At 61.8% G+C, this 23,016-nt stretch overlaps 1 protein-coding gene across 1 annotated transcript; it reads right to left on the reverse strand.

Moving 5' to 3' along the window:
* Positions 1-462: 462 nt before the first annotated feature.
* Positions 463-17,684, reverse strand: LTBP4 (latent transforming growth factor beta binding protein 4). The gene is made up of 31 exons (XM_044667363.1): positions 17,398-17,684; positions 14,873-15,070; positions 14,100-14,356; positions 13,904-14,006; positions 13,649-13,723; positions 13,414-13,536; positions 13,005-13,169; positions 12,431-12,599; positions 12,141-12,241; positions 11,822-11,956; positions 11,609-11,734; positions 11,324-11,443; positions 10,866-11,105; positions 9,169-9,294; positions 8,959-9,078; positions 8,219-8,350; positions 7,998-8,123; positions 7,721-7,843; positions 7,494-7,625; positions 7,026-7,157; positions 6,782-6,907; positions 6,519-6,671; positions 6,444-6,449; positions 5,912-6,178; positions 5,660-5,731; positions 5,074-5,202; positions 4,697-4,843; positions 3,881-4,033; positions 1,919-2,335; positions 1,191-1,343; positions 463-972 (listed from the first exon to the last, which is right to left on the reverse strand). The coding sequence occupies exons 1-31, from the start codon at positions 17,639-17,641 to the stop codon at positions 818-820; spliced, it is 4,725 nt and encodes a 1,574-aa protein (XP_044523298.1). The 5' UTR covers positions 17,642-17,684; the 3' UTR covers positions 463-817.
* Positions 17,685-23,016: the final 5,332 nt, after the last annotated feature.

Genomic DNA, 23,016 nt, shown 5'->3' on the forward strand with positions numbered 1-23,016 from the left:
GAATAAAGCATTTCTTTTTGCCTAGGCACCATGCTGAGCTATGTTTCAGTTTATTTGACTTTATGACCCCACTTGGGATCTTCTTGACAAAGACACCAGAGTGATTTCCTCATTTTACAGATGAGGAAACTGAGGCAGAGTTAAGTGACTTGACCAGGGTCACCCAGCTAGGAAGTGTCTGAGGCCAGATTTGAAATCTCTTCCTGGTTCTAAGCCTAGTGTTCTATGCACCATGGTGCCATCTAGCCACCCTGTCTTGTTTGAGGGCAGACCCCTTCCAAGGCAGGGGGGCAGCTTCCAAGAGTCTCGCAAAACCAGAAGCTGTTACAAGTTTCCACAGAAAGGTGAAGCGAGTCCTGGGTGGCCCTCTCTCAGCAAGAAGGGCCACGGGGGTTTCCAAGCCCAAGTTCTCTCTCCCCATCCCTCTGGGCTGGGCTTGGGAGACATCCAGGAGCCAGCAAGTAGAAAAAGGAACTTTATTGAAAAAAAAAGGGGACTGTTGGGGGGGTGGGAGGGGAGAAGCCAGGACTCAGGTACTCATGTCTCTGGGCCTCCCAGAGGGCCCCGGGCTGAGGTGCTGGGCCTGCGTCTAGAGTGGCGTCCGTCTGTCCCTCTGCCCCTCTCCATCCAGTCACGTGTCCCTGTGCGTTGGAGCAGACGAGTGAGGCGAAGCGGGCGTGCGGGGCGGGACACGCGTGTGTGCAGAGGGTGGCGGGGAGGGGAGATACAGTAGATGGGGCGGGCCTGGGGCCACGGCCCTGACGGAAGCAGGCTGTCCGGGGCTCAGCCAGGTCCAGGGCGGGTGGGATGAGCCGGCTCAGGCCTGGGGGCGGGCAGGGACGCAGCGGTGAGGCTGGTGGGACGGCATGTAGCCTGCCCGGCAGAGGCAGCGGAACGAGCCGTCCGAGTTGAGGCAGCGTCCGTTCACACAGAGCGCCGCCCGGTCCTCGGCCTCCTCACACTCGTTGATGTCTGCAAGGAGCAGAGGGAGGCTCACTGCGCACCTAGACGGCAGGGCTCCTCAGCCCCCCACGCCTGGCTCGGCTCTCTCTGGGCCCCAGGAGTCTGGGGGCCTCCCTACGCTGGGTCCGGGGGGAGCGGCCCAGACCAGCAGGCCCTCTCAGAGCAGGGCTCCGGGGCCTTGGCTCCGTCCCGCCCTCCGTCCTCCTGGTCCCGCTCCCCAGGCTCACCCACGCAGGCCATTCGGGTCATATCCAGCCGGTAGCCGTCGAAGCAGTCGCAGGTGTAGCCCTCGGGGACGCGGATGCAGCGGCCATTGTCACAGCCATCCAAGATGCCGCACTCTTCAGCCTGCAGCCCCTCGAAGGGCTCGTAGCGGGCAGCTGGAGGTGGGAGAAGACATCGAGGGGCCCAGCTCCGGCCGTCACTCAGGCCGGGCCCTCCCCGACCACCCCGGGCCCGGGCCCGAGTGTGCCCGAGGGGAACGAGGGCCGGCCGGGACAGACGGGGCCGGTGTCGGCCCGGGGACCCCCTTCAGAGCTTTGGGAACAAATGGGGAGGCCACGCTGCTGCGGCCCCGGGACCCTCCTCCTCTCTCCGGGCCTCATTTCTGCCGATGCAGAAAAGGAAAGAACGGAACCAGAGACTGACCCCAGAGGTCCTTCCCAGAAGAACCTCCGGACCGGCCGACCCTCGGATCAAGCCGGGGGGGGGGAAGGTCCGGCCGAGGTCCGGACGGAGACCAGATGCTGGAGAGGATGCTGGCCCCTGGCGGGAGGGTTTATAGGCGCCAGCGGGGAGGCGCCGGGGCCCAGGGGTTGTGGCAGGGGATGATGGTTAGCCATGAAGGGGCCCGAGGCAGGATGGACCTAGAACGCCGGAGGGAAGCCCAGAGTGGTGCCACCCAGCAGCCTGAGAGCCTGTGCGCATGCTGGGCCTGTGCCCGGCGGGTTCTCACCAGCGAAGGGGGCTCTGGCCTCCTCTTCCTCCTCCTCCTCCTCCGGCTCCGGGAAGGAGCCGCCTGTGTCCCGGGGCCGGTAGCGCCAGCGGGCGGCCGAGTCGGGCGACGGGCGGCCCTCAGGCTCCCCATAGGCTCCGGCAGCGACCGAGGCAAAGTCAGGCACCTCGAAGGGCGGCGGGCCGTAGGGGCCCCCCGGGCCGGGGAAGGGCAGGGCACCCGGAGGAGGCGGGTAAGGGTCATAGCCCAGGCCGGGGACGGGCGGGGGCGGGGGCGGGTACAGCTCTGGCCCGTAGGGGAGACCCCCGTAGCCTGGTCCAAAGTCGGGTCCGTATTCGTAGGGGATCCCGAAGCCTCCTGGGCGGGCTGGGCCGTAGGCTGGTGGGCGAAGAACGTTGCACAGAGCCTCGAAGTCATCTGCAGGGGTTGAAGGAGGAGGCCTGGAGAAGGGGGTCTTCCTAATTCTTACACCGACTTGGTTTGTTTTTTAAAACGGGCCAACAGGGTCGCCCAGCTAGGAAGCGTCTCCCTGCTCCACGCGTCGTGCCACCTCTACTGACTTGCCCACATCTCTTGGGCTCTGACATCGCCGCGCTCCCCCCAGCGTCCCTTCCTGTCTCCCTCACCAAAAGCCACGGCGTATGACCAGTAACGGCCCCTGCCTGGCAGCGTCCCTCCTGACGCCATCAGCGTCCGCGTCTACAAACGGCAGAATCAGAGGAGCGCCCTGGCTCGAAATCCTCCGCTCTCACGAGCTCGGGGGGCCACGGGAGACACACCGAGTGTGGAGTCAGAAGACCCGGATTCGAATCTCACCTCCAATACTCAACTGGTCCTTTTCTGGGTGCCCAAGTGGGATTTCACCTTTCTAGGTAAACCAAGCACCACCGCTGCTTAGCCGCCACGTTCCTCCATTGAGTCTTAGGGGCCGAGGGTTGCGAAAGCGCCAGAAGCAAAACTTGAACTCGAGTCTTTCGCACTCTGAGCCCTGCTCTCTGGGGGACTACTTTATGTATCCCCTATTTGTAGGGCCCTGGGGAAATGATCTCTCTGCTCCTCGGTTTATCCATCCACAAAAATGGGCCAATATTGACTCTATCTCACAGGGTTGTTGCGGAGAAAATATGTGAAACGAGACCTCAAGTGCTATGAATGGTCTAAGAGGCTCTCTTGAACTCAGGTCAAAAGCAACAGGAATATTGTATTTATTATATGTAAGGTACTAAATCATTGACTAACTTCTTCAGGGACTGATTGGTCGCTTTATTCATTTGTCCCCACTGACGTGATCATGGCTTTTAGTCACCTACTTTGTTGGGAGTAAATTAAATTGGAGACACCACTTTTTTTTTTTTAAACCCTCACCTTCCATCTTGGAGTCTATTCAGTGTATGGTTCTAAGGCAGAGTGGTAAGTGCAGGCAATGGGGGTCAAGTGACTTGCCCAGGGTCACACAGCTGGGAAGTGTCTGAGGCCAGATTTGAACCCAGGACCTCCCGTCTCTAGGCCTGGCTCTCCATCCACTGAGCCACCCAGCTGCCTCCGAGGCGCCACTTTCTTGCACTAGATTTACTCATAATAACGTGGACCTGAGTGCAAAATTGGGCTTGGCTACTTCGAACCTGCATGACAACTGGGCAGATTTCTCTCTCTTCTCCTCAGTTTCCTCCTGAGTAGAATGCTGAAAGTTAGACAAGCTGATCGCTGGTTCCTTCCAGGCAAATCCAGCTGTAGTTCAGCCTTGCTGCACTGGGTTGGTGGGCTTGTGCCTCTAATTCCAGCAACAGCCGCCAAGGGACCAGTGGGACCCAAGGCCAAGCAGCCTGACCCATCAGGCTTTCCCCTGAGCCTGTCTGACTTTCTGGGTTCTGGAAATAAATTCTCAGATTTTTGTGCCACCCGGCCAGAAAGTATGGGTCGAACCCAGGGCTTGGGAGGACCCTGGGAGAATAAAGGTGGTACCTGAGTCTCGGGCGGGACACAGAGCACAGTCCATGCTCCAGGCCTCCCCATACAGGCAGCAGCACTCTGTGTATGTGGCCTGGCGGTCCATTCGTGGGCGGCTACACACCAGGTCTGGTCCCACCTCCTGCCAGCACACAGCCAGGTTGTCGTCTAAACAGGGGTGGAAAGGGAAGGAAGGAAGGAAGGAAGGAAGGGATTTGCCCAGCACTCTTAAGGCCTGCTGCTGCCCCTGGAGGTGCCCCTCCCACCCGCTTTCAGTTCCTCTAAAAGACCAGGGGCAGCTGGGTAAGGGAGGAAGGGAGGAAGGACAGAGGAAGGGAGGAAAGAAGGAGGGAAGGAAAGAAAGGGAAGATGGAAAGGAAGGTAGGAGGGAGGGAAGAAGGAAGGAAGGAAGGAAGGAAGGAAGGAAGGAAGGAAGGAAGGAAGGAAGGAAGGAAGGAAGGAAGGAAGGAAGGGAAGGAAGGGAAGGAAGGAAGGAAGGAAGGAAGGAAGGAAGGAAGGATCTTTCTTCTCTCTCTTCCCCTCCCTACCTCCCTTTTTCTTAAACCTTCAGTCTTAATATCAATTCTAAGAAAGAAGAGGGGTAGAGGCTAAGCAATTGGGGTTAAGTGGCTTGGCTAGGAACACACAGCTAGGATGCATCTGAGGCCAGATTCGAATCCGGGTCCTCCCAGCTTCAGGCCTGGCTTTCTACCCTCTGTGCTCCCTAGCTGGCCCACATGGAGAGCTTTCTAAGTGCTCGTCATAGCCGTTCTCCTGACAGGGGATCCTCCTTCCACGAAGGGCACTGAGGCCTTGAGGGCTGTGGGTTACCCAGGCTCTGGCTGTCGTTGGTCACACAGCGCCGACGGGAGCCATCGAGCACCAGTGGGGGGGCGCAGGTGCAGTGATAGGAGCCCATGGTGTTGACGCATTGGCCGCCTTCACAAGCCTCTTCTTCATCGGTACATTCATCGTTGTCTGGGGAGATGGGGGGCGGGAGAGGGGTGAGGAGGGCAGCCCAGACTCCCCTCCGCTCTGGCTCACCTCCTTTGCCCAGCAGTGGCTCCACACCCTGCCCACGGCTGCGACAGAGGGACTTCAGAGGGAGCGCTGGGCCCTGCCCCTCACACTCCTCTCCCGTCCAGTCTCAGCTCCCGAAGCCCCCCCAATCTGCCCCCAGCCCAGCAGGCAGCGGGAGGAGGGGTTACCTATGCACTCCAGCCTCTGGGTGTGGTAGTAGTAGCCGTTGCTGCAGTAACAGGAGTAGCCGGGGGCCGTGTTCACACACACCCCGCTCTTGCACACCTGGTCCCCAAACAACAGGCACTCATCCACATCTGTGGAAGGGAGGGGCCCAAGGCTCAAAGTTGGCCAGGGCTCCCTCCGCTGACCTCAGCTCCCCCCCAGCCCCTGAGGAAGAGCCTGGCCAGAGGGAGCACCGGGCAGCCCTGGGGAGGAGCCTGAAGCTGGGAAGGAAGGGCTGAGGGGCCAAAGGCTGGGATCTCAGAGGGCGTCTCCTTCATCCTCTTCCTTTTTGCCTTTGTCTTAGCATCATTTCTAAGAAGAGCAGCAGGGGCCAGGCCATAGGGTTTAGGCAACTTGCCGGGGGGGCTGGGGGGGGAGGGGGTCTAATGCCAGATTTGAACTCAGGGCTTCCCCACTCCAGGATCTCTCCACTGGGATACCTGGCTGCCCCCATCCTCTTCATTTTAGAGAGGAGGAATTGAGACCCAGAGAGAAGTGCCTGGGCCAGCAGGAGGGGGATAGGAACACATCATTCACCAAAAGCCTCACCTCTCCGGATGCTGGGGTCTCCAGGTGGGGACAGGTAGCCCCGGCCGTGTGGGCACAGAGACTGGTATTCCGCTGGACAAGAAGGGTCTATTAGCGACTTGAGGAGCCGGGATCAAAGCCAGGTCTCCGGCACTGCGGACTTGGGCATCTTGGCTCCTCTCTCACCCAGAGCACCCGCTCCCACCTCCTCCTCCTCCCGTGTGGCCCCCCACCCCGGCCCCAATCTCTGCCCGCCTCCTCATCCCCTGGCACCTGTCTCAGGGCCCGGACACTGCTGGATGCGGCAGCCGCTACCCCAGCCCTCGCCCACGGTACAGCAACATTCCCGCCAAGTGACGTTCCTGGCCAGGATGTTGTCACAGGCGTCGGGCGCCGCGGTGTCGTAATAGCACTCCCGTCTTCCGCTGCTGGCCCCAGGGCCAGGGCCCGGCCTTGGTGCAACAGGCCGCCGAGGAGGAGCCGGTGGAGGTGGGGGCCGGGCGGGGAGCCCTGGGCTGGAGGGCAGCTGAGGACTCCCCCCTGAGAATGCAGAGAACGGGAGGTTCTCGTCAAGGCCCCAGAACCCAAATAGGCCTGTCCGCCCGGAACCCAGGTCCACCAGCAATGGGGAACATCAGCAGATGATGCCCGTGTCTCCCCTGGCCTTTTTTTCTGATTAACTAAAGGGCAGCTCGCCAGGGTGGGCACGCATGCAAGTTTGTTACTGGCTGGGCGTTGGGCTGGGAGGCTTTACAAGCCCCATCATTTTAGGGCTGGAGGAAAGGGTCCAGGGAGGGATGGTCACCAGGGACTCCTCCAGGCTCACTGATCGCCTGGGCAGCTAGCACTGGCACCTCTGCCGCCCCCATGGGCCACTGGCACTCACTGGCAGGGGGCCTTGGGGGGACGCAGCGCCCAGTCATGGGGTCGAATTCATCGGTGCTGGTGGGGCAGACACAGAGGAAGGAGCCCTCCACGTTCTCACACAGTGCCGCCCCGCACACGCCCTGGAGCGTCTCACACTCATTCACATCTGCAGCCCCAGAGGAAAGGCAGGAGTCAAGGGTCCAGGCTTCCCCGCCGGGCCCTGCCCTGCCAGCTGACCACTGGCCACCCCCAACCAACCCCTAGGGCTCGGCATACCCACACAGTGGCGCCCATCCCTGGCTCCCTCGTAGCCCTGGTCGCAGAGACACTGGAAGGAGCCGGGCAGGTTCTGACACATGGCATGGGCCCCGCAGAAGCTTCGGTTCCTACATTCATCCACATCTGCAATCGAACCAGCAATTTGACACGGGTTCCTTCCAGCCCATTTTACAGATGGGCAAAATGGCTCAGAGTGGTCCAGAGCTCCCCACATGTTGTACATGGCACCAGCATGCATTACCCTGGCAGCCACCACTGGGCGTGGGCTGGTATCCCGGGTCACAGAAGGGGACACAGCGGTAGGAGCCCGGGGTGTTCTCACAACGCTGGGCTCCGCACAGGGCCGGCCCGTATTCCCGGCACTCATCTACATCTGGAAGGGAAAGGGCTGAGTAGGAGAGAGGAGGTGGCACAGGAAAGGGAGTCGGCGCGCCCCCTAGTGGCCAGCAGAGGGACCGGTGACCTGCGGCTCCAAGAGCCCCAGTGCGCAGACGCTAACTGCTCACGAGGAGGCCACGCCCCTTCGCTCCCCTGCCCACAACTAGACTCCGCAGGCTGTGGAAACTCTCGGAAACAGTACGTCAGGGCCAGGGCGGCGCGAATGCCCCAAATTCATGTCATTTGCAGCCTTGGGCATGGGGAGAAGACTGCTCATCCGGGACACAGAAAGTTGTAGCCAAGCTCCCCACGTGCTTTGTGGTCCTCTCACCATCACAGTTGCCTTCCGGACTCGCATGGTAACCCGGGTCACAGTCACGGACACAGCGATAGGAGCCTGGGGAGTTCTCACAACGCTGATTCCCGCACAGGGCAGAGCCTCCTTCTCGGCATTCGTCCACATCTGGGGAACGCAGTACAGATCCGGCCTGGGGTCAGTCACTGAGGGATGCCAAAGGCCCCGGACTTAAGGGGAAAGGACTCAGAACGGGTGCTCACCGCTGCAGGACGTCAGGTCAGGACTGGCACGATAGCCCGGAGGACAAGCACACTCGAAGGAGCCATCTGTGTTAGTGCAAAGGCCTCCCTGGCACAGGCTTTCGTCTCGGCACTCGTCCACGTCTGAAGGGCAGGGATGACAGAAGGAAGGAAGCCCAAGGCTGGCCCAGCACTACCCCTTCCCCCCCCCCATCCCACGCAGTCTTCTCCAGCAATCCTTTCTGACACCTTCCCTCCCCAACCCCAGAACTCATTCCCGTTCTAGGACAGGGCATACCGAGGCAGGAGGAGCCGCGGGGCCCAGTCTGGTAACCCGGCGCGCATGTGCAGGCGAAAGAGCCGTCAGTGTTGAGACATTCCCCATGGGGAAAGCAGAAGTCTCCCTCCAGGCACTCGTTCATGTCTAGGGAAGGCAGCGGGGAGAGGGCAAAGGTGAGGACTGGCGAGATCGGGGCCTTCCTTGGCCAACCAGACCCTCTGAGCCGTGTCCCTGCCCACCTGCACAAGGACCGGATCTCCCTCCTGGTGGAAGCCGGTAGCCAGGCTCGCAACTGCAACGGAAGGAACCGTCCGTGTTGGTGCAGTGCCCGTGGGGTCCGCAGGGTACACCTGAACTGCACTCGTCCACGTCTGTAAACAGGAACACCTGGGTGTGAGGCTCGGGGAGCTCCACATTTGGGAGGGGGTGGGGAGAAAGCCTAAAAGACAAGCTGGGGGAGTGAAGGCATCTGGGGTTTGGAGAGGCTTGTAGCTGGGTCAGGGGCCAGGTGAGGGCGGGGGCTTCAGAAACTCTCCATTGGAGGAACTAGAAGGGTGAATCAGCTGATGTTCCTGGGTCGGAGTGCTGAAGGTCTGGGCTGCGAATCACAAGGTAGGGGAGATTCTGCGCATGCGTGTGTGTAGAAGTGGTATTCGAGGACTGAACGTCTGGGGTCCGGGCACTGGGTTGAAGATGGTGCTCCGGGCCTCCCCTTCGGAAGTATTCCTGCGCAGCCTCAGATCTCTCGGGTCAAAGAGCGGCAGTTCCAAGGGTGGGGTGTGTGTGTGTGTGTGTGTGTGTGTGTGTGTGTGTGTGTGTGTGTGTGTGTGTGTGTGTGTGTGTGTGTGGGTGGCGGGGGGGGGGGGTTGTTCAGGTCATTCCTAGCTGAGGGAAGGGGGTGGAGCGGGGCATCCCAGGCGTTTCAAGACCCCAAGTCAGGGAGGGCTAGGAGTGAACGGTTCTGAGGCACCAGTCTCACCGGTGCAGCGCCCCTGGAGCAGTCGGTGGCCCGCCGGACAAGCCCGGCACTGGAAGGACCCCGGCGAATTGACACATTCTTGCCCGGGACAGGCCACGTGATTTTCACATTCATCTATATCTGGGGGAAAAGAAGGGAACAGGGAAGGGCATAAGCCCCGCCCCTGGCATGCCCAAGCCCCGCCCATCCTCACAGGCCCCGCCCACTCACCCTCACAAGCCTGGCCTGCTGCATTGAGCCGGAAGCCCGTGGGACAGGTACACAGGTAGGACCCCTCCACGTTCTCGCAGCGCCCGTAGCTGCAAGGTGGGGGGCTTCGCTGGCATTCATCCACGTCTAGGGGAAATGAGGGGGCGCAGGTGGGGCCCAGGGCCTAGCGACATCCCACCCGCAGGCAAGGCACACCTTGCAGGGTCTTCCTCAGTTTGGCCCGCCCCCCTTTCCCTACATCAACAGGATGACCACTGAGACCATCCAAAACATCCCTCCCGTTTTATAGATGGGCAGACTGAGGCTTGGTGAGGCAAAGAGCTTTTCCTAGAATCACAGGGGGGGGGGGGAGGAGGCCCAGAACCCCATCTCCCAGGCTCCACCCTCAGGCATGCGTGGGAAGCCTAGGCTACCCTCATCTCTTTTGGTGGAAGCCTTTTTCTTCCTTCAAGGTGGAACTTATCAAGTGCATCTTGCCCCTTCCTCTGCCCCCTTCCATCTCACAGATGGTAAAACTGAGGCCAGTATGTTAGTAGTGAAGAGACTGGGCTTGGAGGTAAGAAATGTGGGTGTGGTATCCCAGTACCCACATATATATACACCGTGTAACCTTCGGAAGCCCCTGACAATAATGGCAGGGGGGTGGCTAGAGCCCTGGGCTAGGAGGCAGGAACACTCATCTTCCTGAGTTTGGATCTGGCCTCAGACACTTCCTAGCTGTGTGACTGGGCAAGTCACATTCACCCTCTTGGCCTCAGTTTCCTCATCTGTCAAATGACCTGGAGAAGGAATGGCAAACCACTCCAGTATCTCTGCCAAGAAAAAACCCTAAGTGGGGTCCCGAAGAGTCAGGCATGACTGAAAAATGACTAAAACAATTCATCTTCACCACACGGTAAGGAATGACCTGTTTTGCATGAGGGAAACCGAGGCACAGACCTCTGAAGTGGCTTGCCCAGGATTCCATAGCTAGCAAGGGTCAGAGAGCCCTCTCTGGGCCTCTGTAAAATGAAGTTGGACTAGACGGGCTCCTTTTCAGCTCTGACATATCATTCTTAAGAATACTAGAATTTCTGCTAAGCCGTCACTTTGTAGATGGAGAAGCCGAGGCTGAGATGTGGGAAGGGGCTTACCTGCTTTTGCTGGGCAGACTCAGGGGGCAGAGAACAGCAATGGCAAGAGATGGGACAGGGAAGAAAGGAAACAATGGGGAGATTGGGAAGGGTGCTGACTCTGGAGGCAGGAAGATCTGGGTTCAAATCTTGCCTCAGACGCCAGCTACATGATTCTGGGCACGTTATCTGACCTCTATATGACTCAGTTTCCTCATCTGTGTAAGTTGGATTGTTGTTCAGTTGTGTCTGAATCTGGGTTTTTTTGGCAAAGATACTAGAGTGGTTTGCCATTTTCTTCTCCATCTTGTTTTACAGATGAAGAAACTGAGGCAAATACAGTTAAGTGACTTGCCCAAGGTCACACAGCTAGCAATTGTGTTCATGGCCAGATTTGAATCCAAGTCTTCCTGACTCTGGGCTTGGTTCTCTCTCCATGGGTCCACCTAGCTGCCCACAAGTGGGATGTGTGACCTCCAAGTTTCCTCTCAGCTCTTAAATCTGAGTCCCTCCACATAACAGGGGAAGAGGAAGGGATGGAGGCTAGTCCTGGGGAGCAAGAGGGGAGGAGGCAGAGAACCATACCAACACATGGTGCGCCAGGCCCATGGGAGCGGTATCCAGCAGGGCAGGCACAGTGGTAGCTTCCAGCCGTATTGTCACAACGGCCTGGCCCACAGGGAGGAGGGTCCCGGGCGCACTCATCTATATCTTCGCACTCAGGGCCTTGGAAGCCAGGTGGGCAGGAACATCGGAAAGAGCCAGGCAGGTTTTCGCAGTGGCCCCAGCCACAGGGGCCTGGGCTCTGGGCACATTCATTGATGTCTGAGAAGGGAAAGAGACCAGAGAGTAGGGCCCTCTTTGCCCCAGAGAGGCTTGTGGGATTCCTCTGAAATGGGCCGAGAACTCACTCCCTTACTCTCGACTCAGAGCATCCCAATCCTTCAGAGGTTACACCCATTCCTCTGGCTCTTTGTCCCTCGCTCCATATTCCCCTGGCCCTCCCCAGTTCCCTGTCTAGTTTTCTTCTGATCCCCCCCTACCTTGGCAGCCGGCTCCATGGGGAGCAGCCTTGTACCCAGCTGGGCAAACACACAGGAAGCTGCCAGGAGTGTTCTCACACCGGCCATTGGTGCAGGGCTGCTGGGTGCATTCATCCACATCTGTGGGCACAAGGATCAGGAGTGGGCAGGGGGCAACAATTCTAGCCTCCCTTGTGGGCATCCAAGTTTACCTGCTCCTCCCCACAGCCTGACACAAGCCCCAGAGGTCTAGGGCTAAAGGCAGAGTTGGTACAGGCCAGTCAAAAAAGAGGGACAAAGACTCACCCTGACATTCAGTGCCCTGTGGACTGGCACGGAAACCAGGGGCACAGACACAGCGGTAGCTGCCTGCCGAATTCTCACAGCGTCCGTGGGCACAGGGCCGGGGTATCTGCCTGCACTCGTCCACGTCTGTCCCACAGAATCAAGAAGAGGTAGAGTCAGAGGGCTCAGAGGCCAGGGGTGCCCCATCCTTCCCTCTTCTGTCCCCAGTCTCACCGATGCAGTGTGTGCCATGGGTGCTGAGCCAGTAGCCAGAGTCACACACGCACGTGTAACCACCCTGACGGGGGATGCATCGCCCGGGGCCACAGATCTGGGGGTTCCGCTGACACACACCCCCTGCCACTGGGCCTGGTGGACCAGCCAAGGATCAGTATTTTGCCACAGTTTCCCCTTCAATCTTCTGTGAAATATAGGCTTCTCTTCTGTCTCCCTCCTCCCAGCATCTCCTCCTGTCTCCAGAGCTCTGCCCTTCTGCGCCCTCCTCCCTTCAGAGTTCCCAAACCAGATCTCTCCACCACCAGCCACTCCTTACCTCTTTCAGGGAGTTCCAGGCTTGGCTGAATGGGGACAGTGGGTAGGGGTTCTTCAGGCCTGGGTTGGGGTTGGGGCCAGGGTCTGGGTCTGGGTCTGGGTCTGGATTCTGGGCGGGAAGTAGGTGGGTAGTTCCAGACAGCTGGGCAGGGAAATAGGTGAAGGGTCAGGTCAAGAACCTGACATTATGGAGGGCACTTAGTGCCATCCATGCCAGTTGGGGCCACCTAACTCCATCGTCGCCCATATCATCGTGTTCGAGCTGGATAGAGGGCTCCAAAGACCCAGGACTTACCTGTGGGGGCCCAGACAGGGGGTGCTGGAGTGACGGGTGGAGGTACCCGGGGCTGACTGATGGGTACTCGGGGTGGTTCCTGGCCCAGGGGGCGAGTGTTGTATCTGAGGTCAGAGGCTGAATAATGGTAGCCAGGGCCAGCTGGGCAGATCTCCCTGAAACCCTCTGGAGGAAGAGATGGAAAAGTGGGAAGGAAGTCAGTGAATGACAAAGGGCCCTAAAGACAAACTGAGTAAGCTAGGCAGGGAGGCAGAGGCCACGGGACTTTGTGTGGGCAGCAGAGAGCAGGATTTGGGAGTGGTGCTAGAACCCTGGGCACAAAGGCATCCGGAGGATCCTAGGGGGGGCCCCCTGGGCAAAGAGGCTGGGACAGCTTTGTGAGGGCCCTGTCTGTGAGATGGGAAGGGAACTGGAAGGAAGAGGGATCCCCAAGGAGGAATGTGGGCAACCTCCGGGGCTGGGCCTGAGGGGCATCAGGATACCTGGATGCTGGAGGAGTTAGAGGGGCTAGAGGTTGAGGTAAGGGGGGCAGGTTATGAAATGAAGGTACAGGGGAGTCCTGGGGCCCACCTGAGCCAAAAGGTGGGCACAGCTGGCAGCTGTGGCCCCAGGCCTTGCCCACCCGACTACAGCAGCAGATTTGTTTGGTGATATTGCGCAGGATGGGCAGCGAGCAGCCTCCAGCCCTGAGTACCCGAAAGCAGGGACCCTTTGCCTCTGAGATCACATGCTGGGCTAGAGAAGAGCCGGGCCAGAGGCTGTGGTCAAGGGGGAGCAGGAGTAGGGAGAGGTGGGCTGGGGGCTGGATGGAAGGGAGTGGCTTGGAGTGAGGGGGGAGGCACGGAGCTCTCAGGGTGGGCTTGGATCAGAGCTGGGAGGGGTCCCCAGGGGGCCAGGGCTGGGGTAGGTAGGGGTCCGCGGTTCTCAAGTACAAAGACCGGGAGGGAGGAGCAGAGGAGGCCAGGGTGGGGTCTCTCACAGATGCAGCTGCTCCGGGAGGAATCTAGCAGGTAGCCATCGGGGCACACGCATGTGTAGCCGCCGCGCGTGTTCGCGCACTCCCCGTGTTGGCACCGCCCTGGCTCAGCGCACTCATCCACATCTGGGAAGGGGGACAGGGGAATGGGGCAGGCTGGCCCGGTGCAGGGGTAGGGGCTAGTGCCCCCGCGCCCAGCAGCCCCACTCCCGGCCACCTCGCCAGAGGGCGCCCTCACCGGCGCAGGAGCCGTTGACTCTTTCAAAGCCTGTGGGGCACGCCGCGTCTGGGGATCCCGCCTGACCAAGGCTGCCTGCGGAAACGGGAGAGGGGCCACTTTAGCGGCGGGCCGGGGGCCGGACCGCGTGTGCCCCGAGAGGGGCAAGAGGGCGCCCGCCCGAAGGGAATGGCATTTGATGGGCAGTGAGAAAGGGGAGGGCGGGGCCCGAGAGGCGCTCCCCCTGCGGTTACCCCTGCGGTCAGCCCTTCTTACTCAGGTGCTCTGAGCACGGCTGGCAGTCGTGAACGCCCCAGGCCAATCCAGCTCCTCGACAGCACACCTCCTGGGTTCGCAGCCCAGGCAGAGGGGACGCGCACTGCAGGAGACAAGGGGAGGGGCTCAGTGCGCCCAGGCGCCTTCCCGTAGTCCCTGCTCGGTCCTCAGCGCTAGCCCCAGCCGCAGGGCTCACCTCGCCGTCTCGCAGCTGGCGGAAACAGTAGCCGAAGCCCGAGGCGTCGGTGTAACCCCCGCCCTCTTCCTCCTCCCCACGAGGGCTGCTCTGAGCCAGCACGGTGTACAGGGCGGCGCGGTCCGAGGGCACTCCCGAGGCCCGAGCCTCCGCCGGGCCCAGGCTGGGCCTCGGGCCGCTCACACGCTCCACTTGGTGGATAATGACTGAAGCTTCCTGTGGGTGTTCCACGTGCACGCTCACCAGGGACGCCACGCCTACACGAGAGGGTGAGGGGCAGAGTGAGCACTGGCGCGGGGCGGAGGGGAACTAAGCCCACCCGAAAGAGCACGTCGGAGGGGACCCATGGAAGAGAACGGGAGGGACGATGATTCTAGTTATAAGAAGGGGAAGCTAGGAAGGCCTTCATGTCACAGGTAGGGAAACTGAGGCCAGAGAGCATCTACCTGGTCTTAAAAGCACACCGGGCCATTTAGAGCTGGAAGGGGCTTTGGAGCCTTCCCGTTCCAGATAAGGAAACCGAGATTCCGCCAGTATCCCACTACAGCATACCAGAGATGATTCTTATCTCCTCGCAGTGAGGGCAGCTCAGGCAGAGAAAGAGAGAAGCTGCCCAAGTTCGCAGCTGGTCCCGATGGAACCCAGAGCTTTCTGACTCCTTGCTTGGACCGTCTCCACTGCACTCCTCCCCGCCCCCACCCCCACCCCCAGCACCCTGTCCCTTGCCCACTCTCCGACCTAGTGGGTTGGGGTGTTTTCTCCCCTCCCCTCACCGTCTTCTTCCTCCCGGTGGTTGGCCAGGGGCAGCGTATACACCGACTTGGTGACCCCGGGTGCGGGGGGTGGGGGAGCCTCGTGGCGTGTGCGAGAGGCAGGCAGCTGACAGAACTTGCCCGCGAAGTTCGGGGGGCAGAGGCAGCGGTCCTTCTTCACACACACACCTCCGTTGTGGCACAAGAGTGGACACAAGACTAGGGAGGGATGGAAGGGGTAGGGGCGGTCACGGGTGGGCTCCTCCCCTATCTCCCTCTGCCACAAGAACACAGAAGCCTCCTTCTCCCAGTTCTCCCCTCCTTTTGTCCAAGAACCCATCTTTTCCCTTTAGCCGGGTTCTTCTCCCTGTTCCGCAAGGAACCAGGCATCCCTGTCCTCCAGTCCCCTTCATGAGCCCCCACCACCCCCGACAGAACCCAAAGGGCCTCTTCCTTCAGCAGCTCCTCCCCGACTCCACTCGCCGGCTTAGCTCTCCCCATCAGCTGCACCCCGGGAGGGGGAGCGCGTGGTCCCCATATGGGGCATCGGGCCCAGCTCCCGCACGCAGGGACATCTGGGCGTGGTGCCGCCAGTGCTGAGGCCGGGTAAACAAACGCAGTGGGGGGAAGGAGGGCGGCTCCGCATTCCCCAGGCTCAGCATGGGGGCCGAGAGGGGTGCAGCCTGGCCCCCCCACCCAAAAAGCAGGCGTTTCTGCCTCCGCCTTCCTGAAGCCCCGTGCCCAGCTGCGCCCAGCTGCTTGGCACTCCGGGTGACCAGGGGCGGGTCCTGCCCTGAGCCCTCCTCTCTCCCCTTTCTCCCCTGCCGGCCTCTTCCCCCACGGGAGCCCCCGAAGCCGCCAGCGGCAACAGCTGGAGACAGCTGTGGGGTGGGGCCGGGCGGGGGCCAGCCAAGCCCGGAGTGGGGGCGGAACTCTGGGGTCCCAGGTCTCCGGGAATGGAGGAGGCGCTAGGACAAGGAGTTTCGCTGTTGCGGGGTTGGGGGGGGGTGCTGTGCGGGGGATCTCACAGAGAAGAGGGGGAAAGGAAGTCAGGGGTTCTCTGGGCTAGAGGTGGGACAGGATTCCAGCCAAGGTCTGTCCGGCAGAGATTTCAGTTTTGGAGATCAGGGCTAGGCTTGGTGTTGTGAGCTGGGGTCTCGCTGGGGAGGGAACAGGGGGAGAGGCAGGGGCGGGAGGGGTCCGGTGGAAATTCTTCCCCGTTGTTCTTGGCGCCAGCGAAGTCCCGCTCCCACGGGCCAGGCCCACGCCATGGGCGGGGCGCTCCTCGGGGGTAGTGCCAATTCCTCCCGCCCCTTTGGGAGGAGGGGGAGAGGAGGGGCTGGGGGGAGGGGGCCAAGGATGCCGAGGTCTCCGTAAGGTCAGGCCCGGCCCTGCAAGCAGCTTCACAGCGCCTGCCTCCCCGGGCAAGAGGCCAGGGGGTCCTGGCACCATCTCAGGGCTCAGCCTCTGGCACGAGAGCTGGCATCATGGGCCTGAATGCTTGGCTCCCCCGGGGCCCCCCGGGCTGGGTCTGTGAGGCAGGGGCGGGGGAAAGGGGCGGGGGCCGAGCGGGAGATGAGCTCACGCCGGCCGGGTCTGGAGCCGGGCCAGGCCTGGCCTGTTCCCGGCGCCCGGGGGGCCCCCAGCTCCCTCCTCGCCGGCTGCCGCAGTCTCTGAGGCTGGGGGCCGCCCCCGGGGGGCAAGTGAGGAAATGGGAAGAGACGCAAAGTTGGGGTAGAGGCCGAGGCTCAGGACAGGGGAGTTAGGCTCCCTTCTCTCCCCAGTCGGCAACCCGAGGCACAGCTAGATGGAGCAACGTCCCGCTGAGGGGAGCTGAAGTCTAGGGGAGAAAGGGTGGCCCAGAAGGGCAGGTGTCCAGGCTGGGTCAATCCTGCCTCTTCCCCTCCACTGAGAGGAACAGGTGGGGTGGGCTGCTATGTAGGGCGGATTTCCTTTTCGTTTAAAGGACCCCTGCCTCCCAGGAAATATAGTCATCACTCCCCACCCCACCCGACCACCAAGGTCTTCTGAAGGTGGCACCTAGTTCCATCTCCCAGACAAGGGAACCAGGCCCTCCCCTGGGCCCCCAGGCGCTAGCTACTTCCAAGGAGTGCCTTAGTTCCCCGCCCTTCTAGGTCCTCTCAGAGATGAGCAGCCCCGCCATTTCTCCCTAATGCCCTACAGTCTGCACCTCGAAGGGGTGCCCGGGAGTCATCTCTCCCCTGTGGCTTCTGGAGATGCTAACTTTTATCTAGGAAGGGATCTTTGCCCTCCTCTTGGCTCTGGAGAGCTCCCTCCCTACCTTTTGGGGGCTCAAGGCCGACCTGAAGCAGAGAAGCTGCCTCTTCCTCGTGCCTCTCCACTTTGTGACTCCCTGCCCGCTCCGGGCATCCTGCTTCCTTTCCTGCCCCTGGCAAAGGGTGTCTGTGCCCTTCTTCTAGGGATGTCACTGATCCATCCAGAGGCACCCGGCTCCCTCCTCTGGGAGGCTCCCGACTCCCTTTCCTGGCCCCCTGGCCCGGCCCCGTCCTTGGACTGGCACTCACAGACTCGGAAGCCTGGCCCCGCGGGCGCTGCCCCGCCAGGGGCGCCGCTCTCCACGCTCGTGGTGTTGGCGCGCACGCAGTGGGGCACGCAGCGATTCCCGGAGCAGCGCAGGCGGCACACAGCCGGGGTGAAGAGGACTCGGAGCCGCTCGCGGGGTCCGGGCCGGGCGGCCGGGCTGGGCAGCAGCTGCAGCAGCGACAGCACTAGGAGCACGAGGCGCCAGGGCTGCCGGGCGCCCGCCATAGCTGCGCACTGAGCTGCCTTGCCGCCCGCCCGAGGGGCCCTAGCCCAGACAGCAGCTAGCGCTACGCAGTGCGGGAGGGGAGGGGAGGGGAGGAGAGGAGAAGAAGAAAGAGGAGGGGGACGGACCGGGGAGGGGGCGGCTCCACGCGCCCCCGCCCAACCCGGCCCAGCCGGGCCTGGCCCGGCCCGGCCCAGCCCAGCCCAGCCGGGCCAACCCCCTCTTAGCTCTTTGGCAACCGCGCGGGGGCGCGTGGGGCCGGGCTCTGTGCCAACACCAATGTTAGTGCGCGACGCGGGGGAGAGCGCGGGCCTGATCGCCGCCCCCCTCCCCACTCACACGCTACTTTTCCTAACCCATTCCCTCTCCTTCCTCCCCCCACCCATCCCTGCCCCAAACCCCATCCAGCCCAGCCCGGTCCAGCTACAACAAGTGGTTGGGAGGGCTGGGAACAGGTGGGGGCGCCAGGGACCCCTCAGGCGCTTCTTGGGGCTCAAATATAGTCGAGTGGCTGATTCAGGGGCGCACACCTGGAATCTCCCCGCCCCCCCCCCAATCCATACGAGTGGGCCCACACAGCTGGAAAGAAGGCTAGGTACAGTTAGAAGACAAAGCCCGGGCTGGGGCAGGCAGCAGGGGGTACATCTGGGGTCGAAGGGACGGAGCACAGCTGGACTAAGGAGTCAGAGGGCGGGGCCGCGCCCTGAGGGGAGCACATCTGGGAATCGAGAGGGCTACAGCTGAGGGAAGAAGGGTAGCAGGGAAGCACATCTGGAGAAAGTTCTAAGGCTACACATGTTTCATGGGGCTGCAGGCAGGGGCATTGGTGAGAGGTGGATCAGCCCGGAGGTAGAGGCAGGACTCTCAGTTCTGGCTGCGCTGGGTCTCTCCTTCACACACACCCCCACTTCCTCTCCCCCCGCCCCAATCCCGCAAGCCCCTTCCACCGGCGCCGCCGCCGCCGCCGCTTCACAATCCCCTTTGTTGTCTGGACTGGGGGCTCCGCCAGACGCCCCTCGTTCCCTAGCCAGCAGAGCCAATTCGGGACCCCTCTTTCTTTGCCTCCTGCCTTCCCCTTTGAGAGATGGAACAGAGCTCGGCCTCCCACTTCCCTCCCGCTGGAGACTAGGAAAGGGTTAAATGGGTGGGGGTGGGGAACGCTCCCGGGGCCGGCCGCCCCGCGGGTCAGCGGCTCTGGACAACGTCTTCCCTGACGATCTCCCTCCCCTCCCTCCACCTTACCTCCCTCCCCCACGCCTGCTGTCACGGAGCCACCTTGGGAGAGGGGCCGGATACCAGGGTCCCTCAGCTTTCGCCCTGGGGGGAGGGAAAAGGGAGAGGTAAGAAGAGCGTGAAGAGCCCGGACCCATCTCACCACCAGCCCTGGACCCCCTGGAGTTCGAGGAAAAGGGTAGCGCGAGCCCCGCGAGAGGGCACCCCAGGCCCGGGACGCCGCGCCACGGGCACGCCTGGACCCTTGGGGTTTCCCCTTGGACAATGCAGGGCGTGGGAACCAGACGGCCTTATCGGCCTCGGGGGAGGAGAAAGGAGGGGCCGGAGCGCTTACCGGGGGCCCGGGCAGGAGCAGCGGCAGCTCTCTCCAGCTGGCGGCTTAGCCGCAGAAGGCCCCTGTGTCCGGGCCCTCGGGGTCCGCGGCGCTGCAGCAGAGCCCGGGCCTCCTGCAGCCTGCAGGAAGGGAGGGGAGATGGTCAGCCCCAGCTCGGGAGAGCACCCCAGGCTCCTCCCGGGGCAGAACGAGGAAAGAGCACCCCGACACATACACACACGAGTTTTCTCCACTTTTCCCCCATAGAGGCTAAGGCAGGCGCCCCCTGCAGGCGCTGCCCGAAGGATAAGGGTACCCCAAGAACCCTAAGACAGACACAGACTCAGAGACCAGAAACAGGCAAAAAGTGCCCTGCCCGGGGGCAGAAATGCCATGGGTCGGTGGAGAAACAGGGCAGGAGAGACCTGGAAAGCAGAGGACCGGGAGTTTCTAGCAATGGCACTAAGAGAGGTCAAGGCGATGGAGCAAGGGAGAGAAAGCCAGGCAGGGACCCCGAGAACTTCTGGGAGGGGGTGGGGGAGCCTGGGCCTCCGGCACTGGAGTCTAGCCCACCCTCACCTCTTCCCCTGAGAAGGGAGGTAGAAATGGAGAGCTGCAGAGCCCCAAACAGAGAGGGGGGCCCAGAACTAAAGCCCTGCACACAGAGATGAGCAAGAGAGCCTGGGAAGCAGAGACTTGGGGATAGGAGGGGGGAAGAGCACACCTGGGGCTCAAAGCTGTAGAATCCCATTCAGGAGGCAGAGAAAGCAAGGGAGGCTAAAAGGTGATGGAGAGAAACTGCCTTACACAGCGAGACAGAGAAATCTGGGGAATGGAGGAAACTGAGGAAAAGAGAAGCCGCAGGGTGACTGACAGAGACAGAGAATGGACTCCGAGAGGGACATACAGATAGAACCACGGAGAGAGACAGAGCCCTGACAAGGTGGAGGAGGAGAAAGAGGAGCAGACAGGCCTGAGAGATAGAAGGGAACAAGCTAGACAGACACTCGGAGACCTGAGCCAGGGAGACCTGGGCAGAGCCATGTAGATCCAGAAAGCTCTGGGAAGGGGGAGCTAAGACACCCACAGAGAGAGGAGACTCACAGAAAGGGGCCCACCCACAGGGAAGCCACGGGAGACCAACATGTGGAGGGAAGGAGGGAGAGGGGGAGAGAGAAGGAGCACATGGAAGAAGCCCAGAAAGAGATTCTGAGTCAGAGACATGGAGTCGCTGAGCAAAGTAACAGCAGAGATGAACAGTAAAGGACAAAGACAAGCTGGGAAGAGAATCAGAGATGGAGAAACCAAGGAAAGCAGACATCTCGCAGAGACACGTGGAAGGAGGGAGGGAGAGCCCCATGACAGAACAGATGTGACCACTTGGGGGAGAGGGAGAGAGCTGGCACTGCTTTCAGCCCTTTCCTACAGAGGCAGATACAAGACAATAACATCATAAAGCATAGATCTAGCGCTGCAAAGAACCTTGGAAGTCATTAAGCCTAACCCTCTCGTTTTACAGATGAGGAAACTGAGGCCCACAGAGGTTAAGTCCTTGCCAAAATAGCAGGCCTGGGACTTTTTCCCCCAGGGCCTCTACCCTGAGTCTAGCCTGCTTTCCCAAGCACCCTGCTGCCTCTTGAAGACAGATTGAGAAAGGCAAAGGGAGATGAAGACCCAGAGATAGCACTAGTGGGTGAACTCAGTCAGCAGAGATAGCACTAGTGGGTGAACTCAGTCAGAGAGAAACATGGAAACCCCAGAGGCAGAAAGAACTGGGGGTACGGGCTGAGGGGAGCCTCAGAGCTCAAGGCAACAGTGAAAAACGGAACAGAGTCAGTCAGAGGCAGTTGCAGCACCAACTGGGCACTCACGTCAGGGGCTGCCAGGTAAGGGAGGCTTCTCTACGGGTGCCTGGCACAGGGCTGGGGGTGGGGGCCGCTGTAGCCCGGGGGGCCCGAACTGCCCGACAGCTGGGCCGACAGGGGCACAGCTGAGGAGCTCCACACTGCCCCCCAGGCGGGCACTGTGGAGATGAACAGGCAGCTGCAAGGGAGAGACCCAGGCAATGTCAGCGAACCTCCCTCCCCTCCAGTTCCGTGGGTCTCAAGGTGGGAGTGCTGTGGAGCCAGCTTCTAGCCACCCTGCGCCGTGCCCCGTGCCCTCCCCAGATGACTGCAGGAATTCAGGCAAAGTGCCCCTCTCGATCCGCCCATGCCCACGCGATTCCCGCCCGCCCCGTCCAACCTCCACCACCCCCCCCATCCTCCGCGGGCACTCACTCACCTCTAGGACAGGGGCCCGAGCGTGGCGGGCGCCCAGAGCAGCAGCGGCGGCAGGCAGCTGCAAGGCTGGAAGCAGAGAGTTTCCAGAGGGAGGGAAGGCTGGGGTCAGCGGGGCATCGCAACTTACAGAGAGCCCTAGCCTCTGCCTCCACCAACACCCTGCGGCCCCCGAGGCGCGCTCCCGCCGGCCTCCACCAGGTGGCGCCGCCCTCTCAGAGGCCCTGGCTCGGCGCGTGGGACCAGGCTCCCCAGGCCCCTAAACCCCCCGCGTCCCTCCTCCCCTTCCACCTCCAGCCCCTGCGCAGGCGCACCCCCTCCTCCGCACCCCTCCAAGACCGCTCCATTCTCCCCTGGAGGGGGTTGCGAGACCCACGGGCGCTCAGGCCCCTAGGATGGGGAAGAAACAGAAAAGTGGGGCGACGTGGTGGGACAGTGCGGTCGGGCCTTCAGTTGCCCGCCCTAGGACCCTGCTGGCCTCAGGGAGAAGAGGCACTGGAGAAAAAAAAATCTTTGGAGAAGTCCCTTTCCCCCCCCCCCCCCAGGCCTGCCAGTTAACCCCTTCCCGGCCCCGCCCCCGGCGCGGCGCGGCACCGCTGAGCTCGGGTTACTAAGCGGATTCGCAGAGGCGGGAGCTGGAGCTCTGGGCCCTTTGTAGCGGAGCGCGGGGGCTGATCTGGCAAGGGGAGGGAAGTGGGGGGGGGGGTGTCAGGCGCGGCTCTCTCGCCACCTGAAATCCGGGAACTGGGTCTGGGTTTTTACCCTGGATGGACGAAGGGATGTCCGGGACCAAGGGTAGAGGGAGACAGGTGAGGACCTTTCCTCCCTTCCCTTCTTCCCTCCTTTTTAGTTGGGGCTGCCGCCACCTGGATCTCGGGGAAGAAGGGGCTCCCTGTCCACAGATTGGGGGCTCCGTGCCCCTCCCTCCTCGTTTTTGCGGGGACCACGGCGGGAATCGACTACAGGCTGAGGAGGCGAGCTGGCACTGCCTGGAAACGGCGGGAAGGAGTTCTGCATTCCTTCCTAGCCCCTTCCTTTCATTCTCCCTATTTACTGGTTCTGGGGGCGCCGAATGCAGACTGGGATGGGGGGATGGGCTGGTACCACCTGGGACGCAGGGGCGGGGCCTGAGCTATGAGTTCCCCCCCCCCCACCTCAGTCCTTGGCATCCCCCCACCCACTTCAGTCCATGTGAACGACCCCACCTCCACCCCGGTGGTTGCTATTTGAGAGTGAGAGGAAAGGGAGCGAATCAGGGAAGAGAGCGGACTTACCGGGCCTGTCCCCCTGGGCGGCTCCGGCCTCTACTCCCCTGGGTGCCTGCAGCCCCGACGGCCTGGCCTGGGCGCGGCTCCTGGACCAGCAGCAGGAGGAGGAGGAGCAGGAGGAGGAGGAGGGGGCGGTGGTGAAGGCGGCAGCTGGAGCAGGGAGGCAACATCTTATCCTGCTCTGTGTGCCTGTCCCTGCCCTTGTCCCCGTCCCGTCCAGTCCCTGACTCTGGCCTCTCTTGTCTCCCGCGCCCCGGGCTCCCTCCTCTTACCCCGCCCTCCCC

The sequence above is a fragment of the Gracilinanus agilis genome, chromosome 3, assembly GCF_016433145.1.
Source record: "Gracilinanus agilis isolate LMUSP501 chromosome 3, AgileGrace, whole genome shotgun sequence".
Lineage (NCBI taxonomy): Eukaryota > Metazoa > Chordata > Mammalia > Didelphimorphia > Didelphidae > Gracilinanus > Gracilinanus agilis.

Bases quoted from the DNA above. Each gene is read 5' to 3' on its own strand.
- LTBP4 (XM_044667363.1), bottom strand. From the start codon at position 17,641: ATGGCGGGCGCCCGGCAGCCCTGGCGCCTCGTGCTCCTAGTGCTGTCG. The intron at 11,444-11,608 runs GTGAGTCTTTGT...TTGTGCCCACAG, and splicing joins ACAGGGCACTGAATGTCAGG to ATGTGGATGAATGCACCCAG. The intron at 2,336-3,880 runs GTACCACCTTTA...CAACCCCTGCAG, and splicing joins GTGTCCCGCCCGAGACTCAG to ATGACTTCGAGGCTCTGTGC.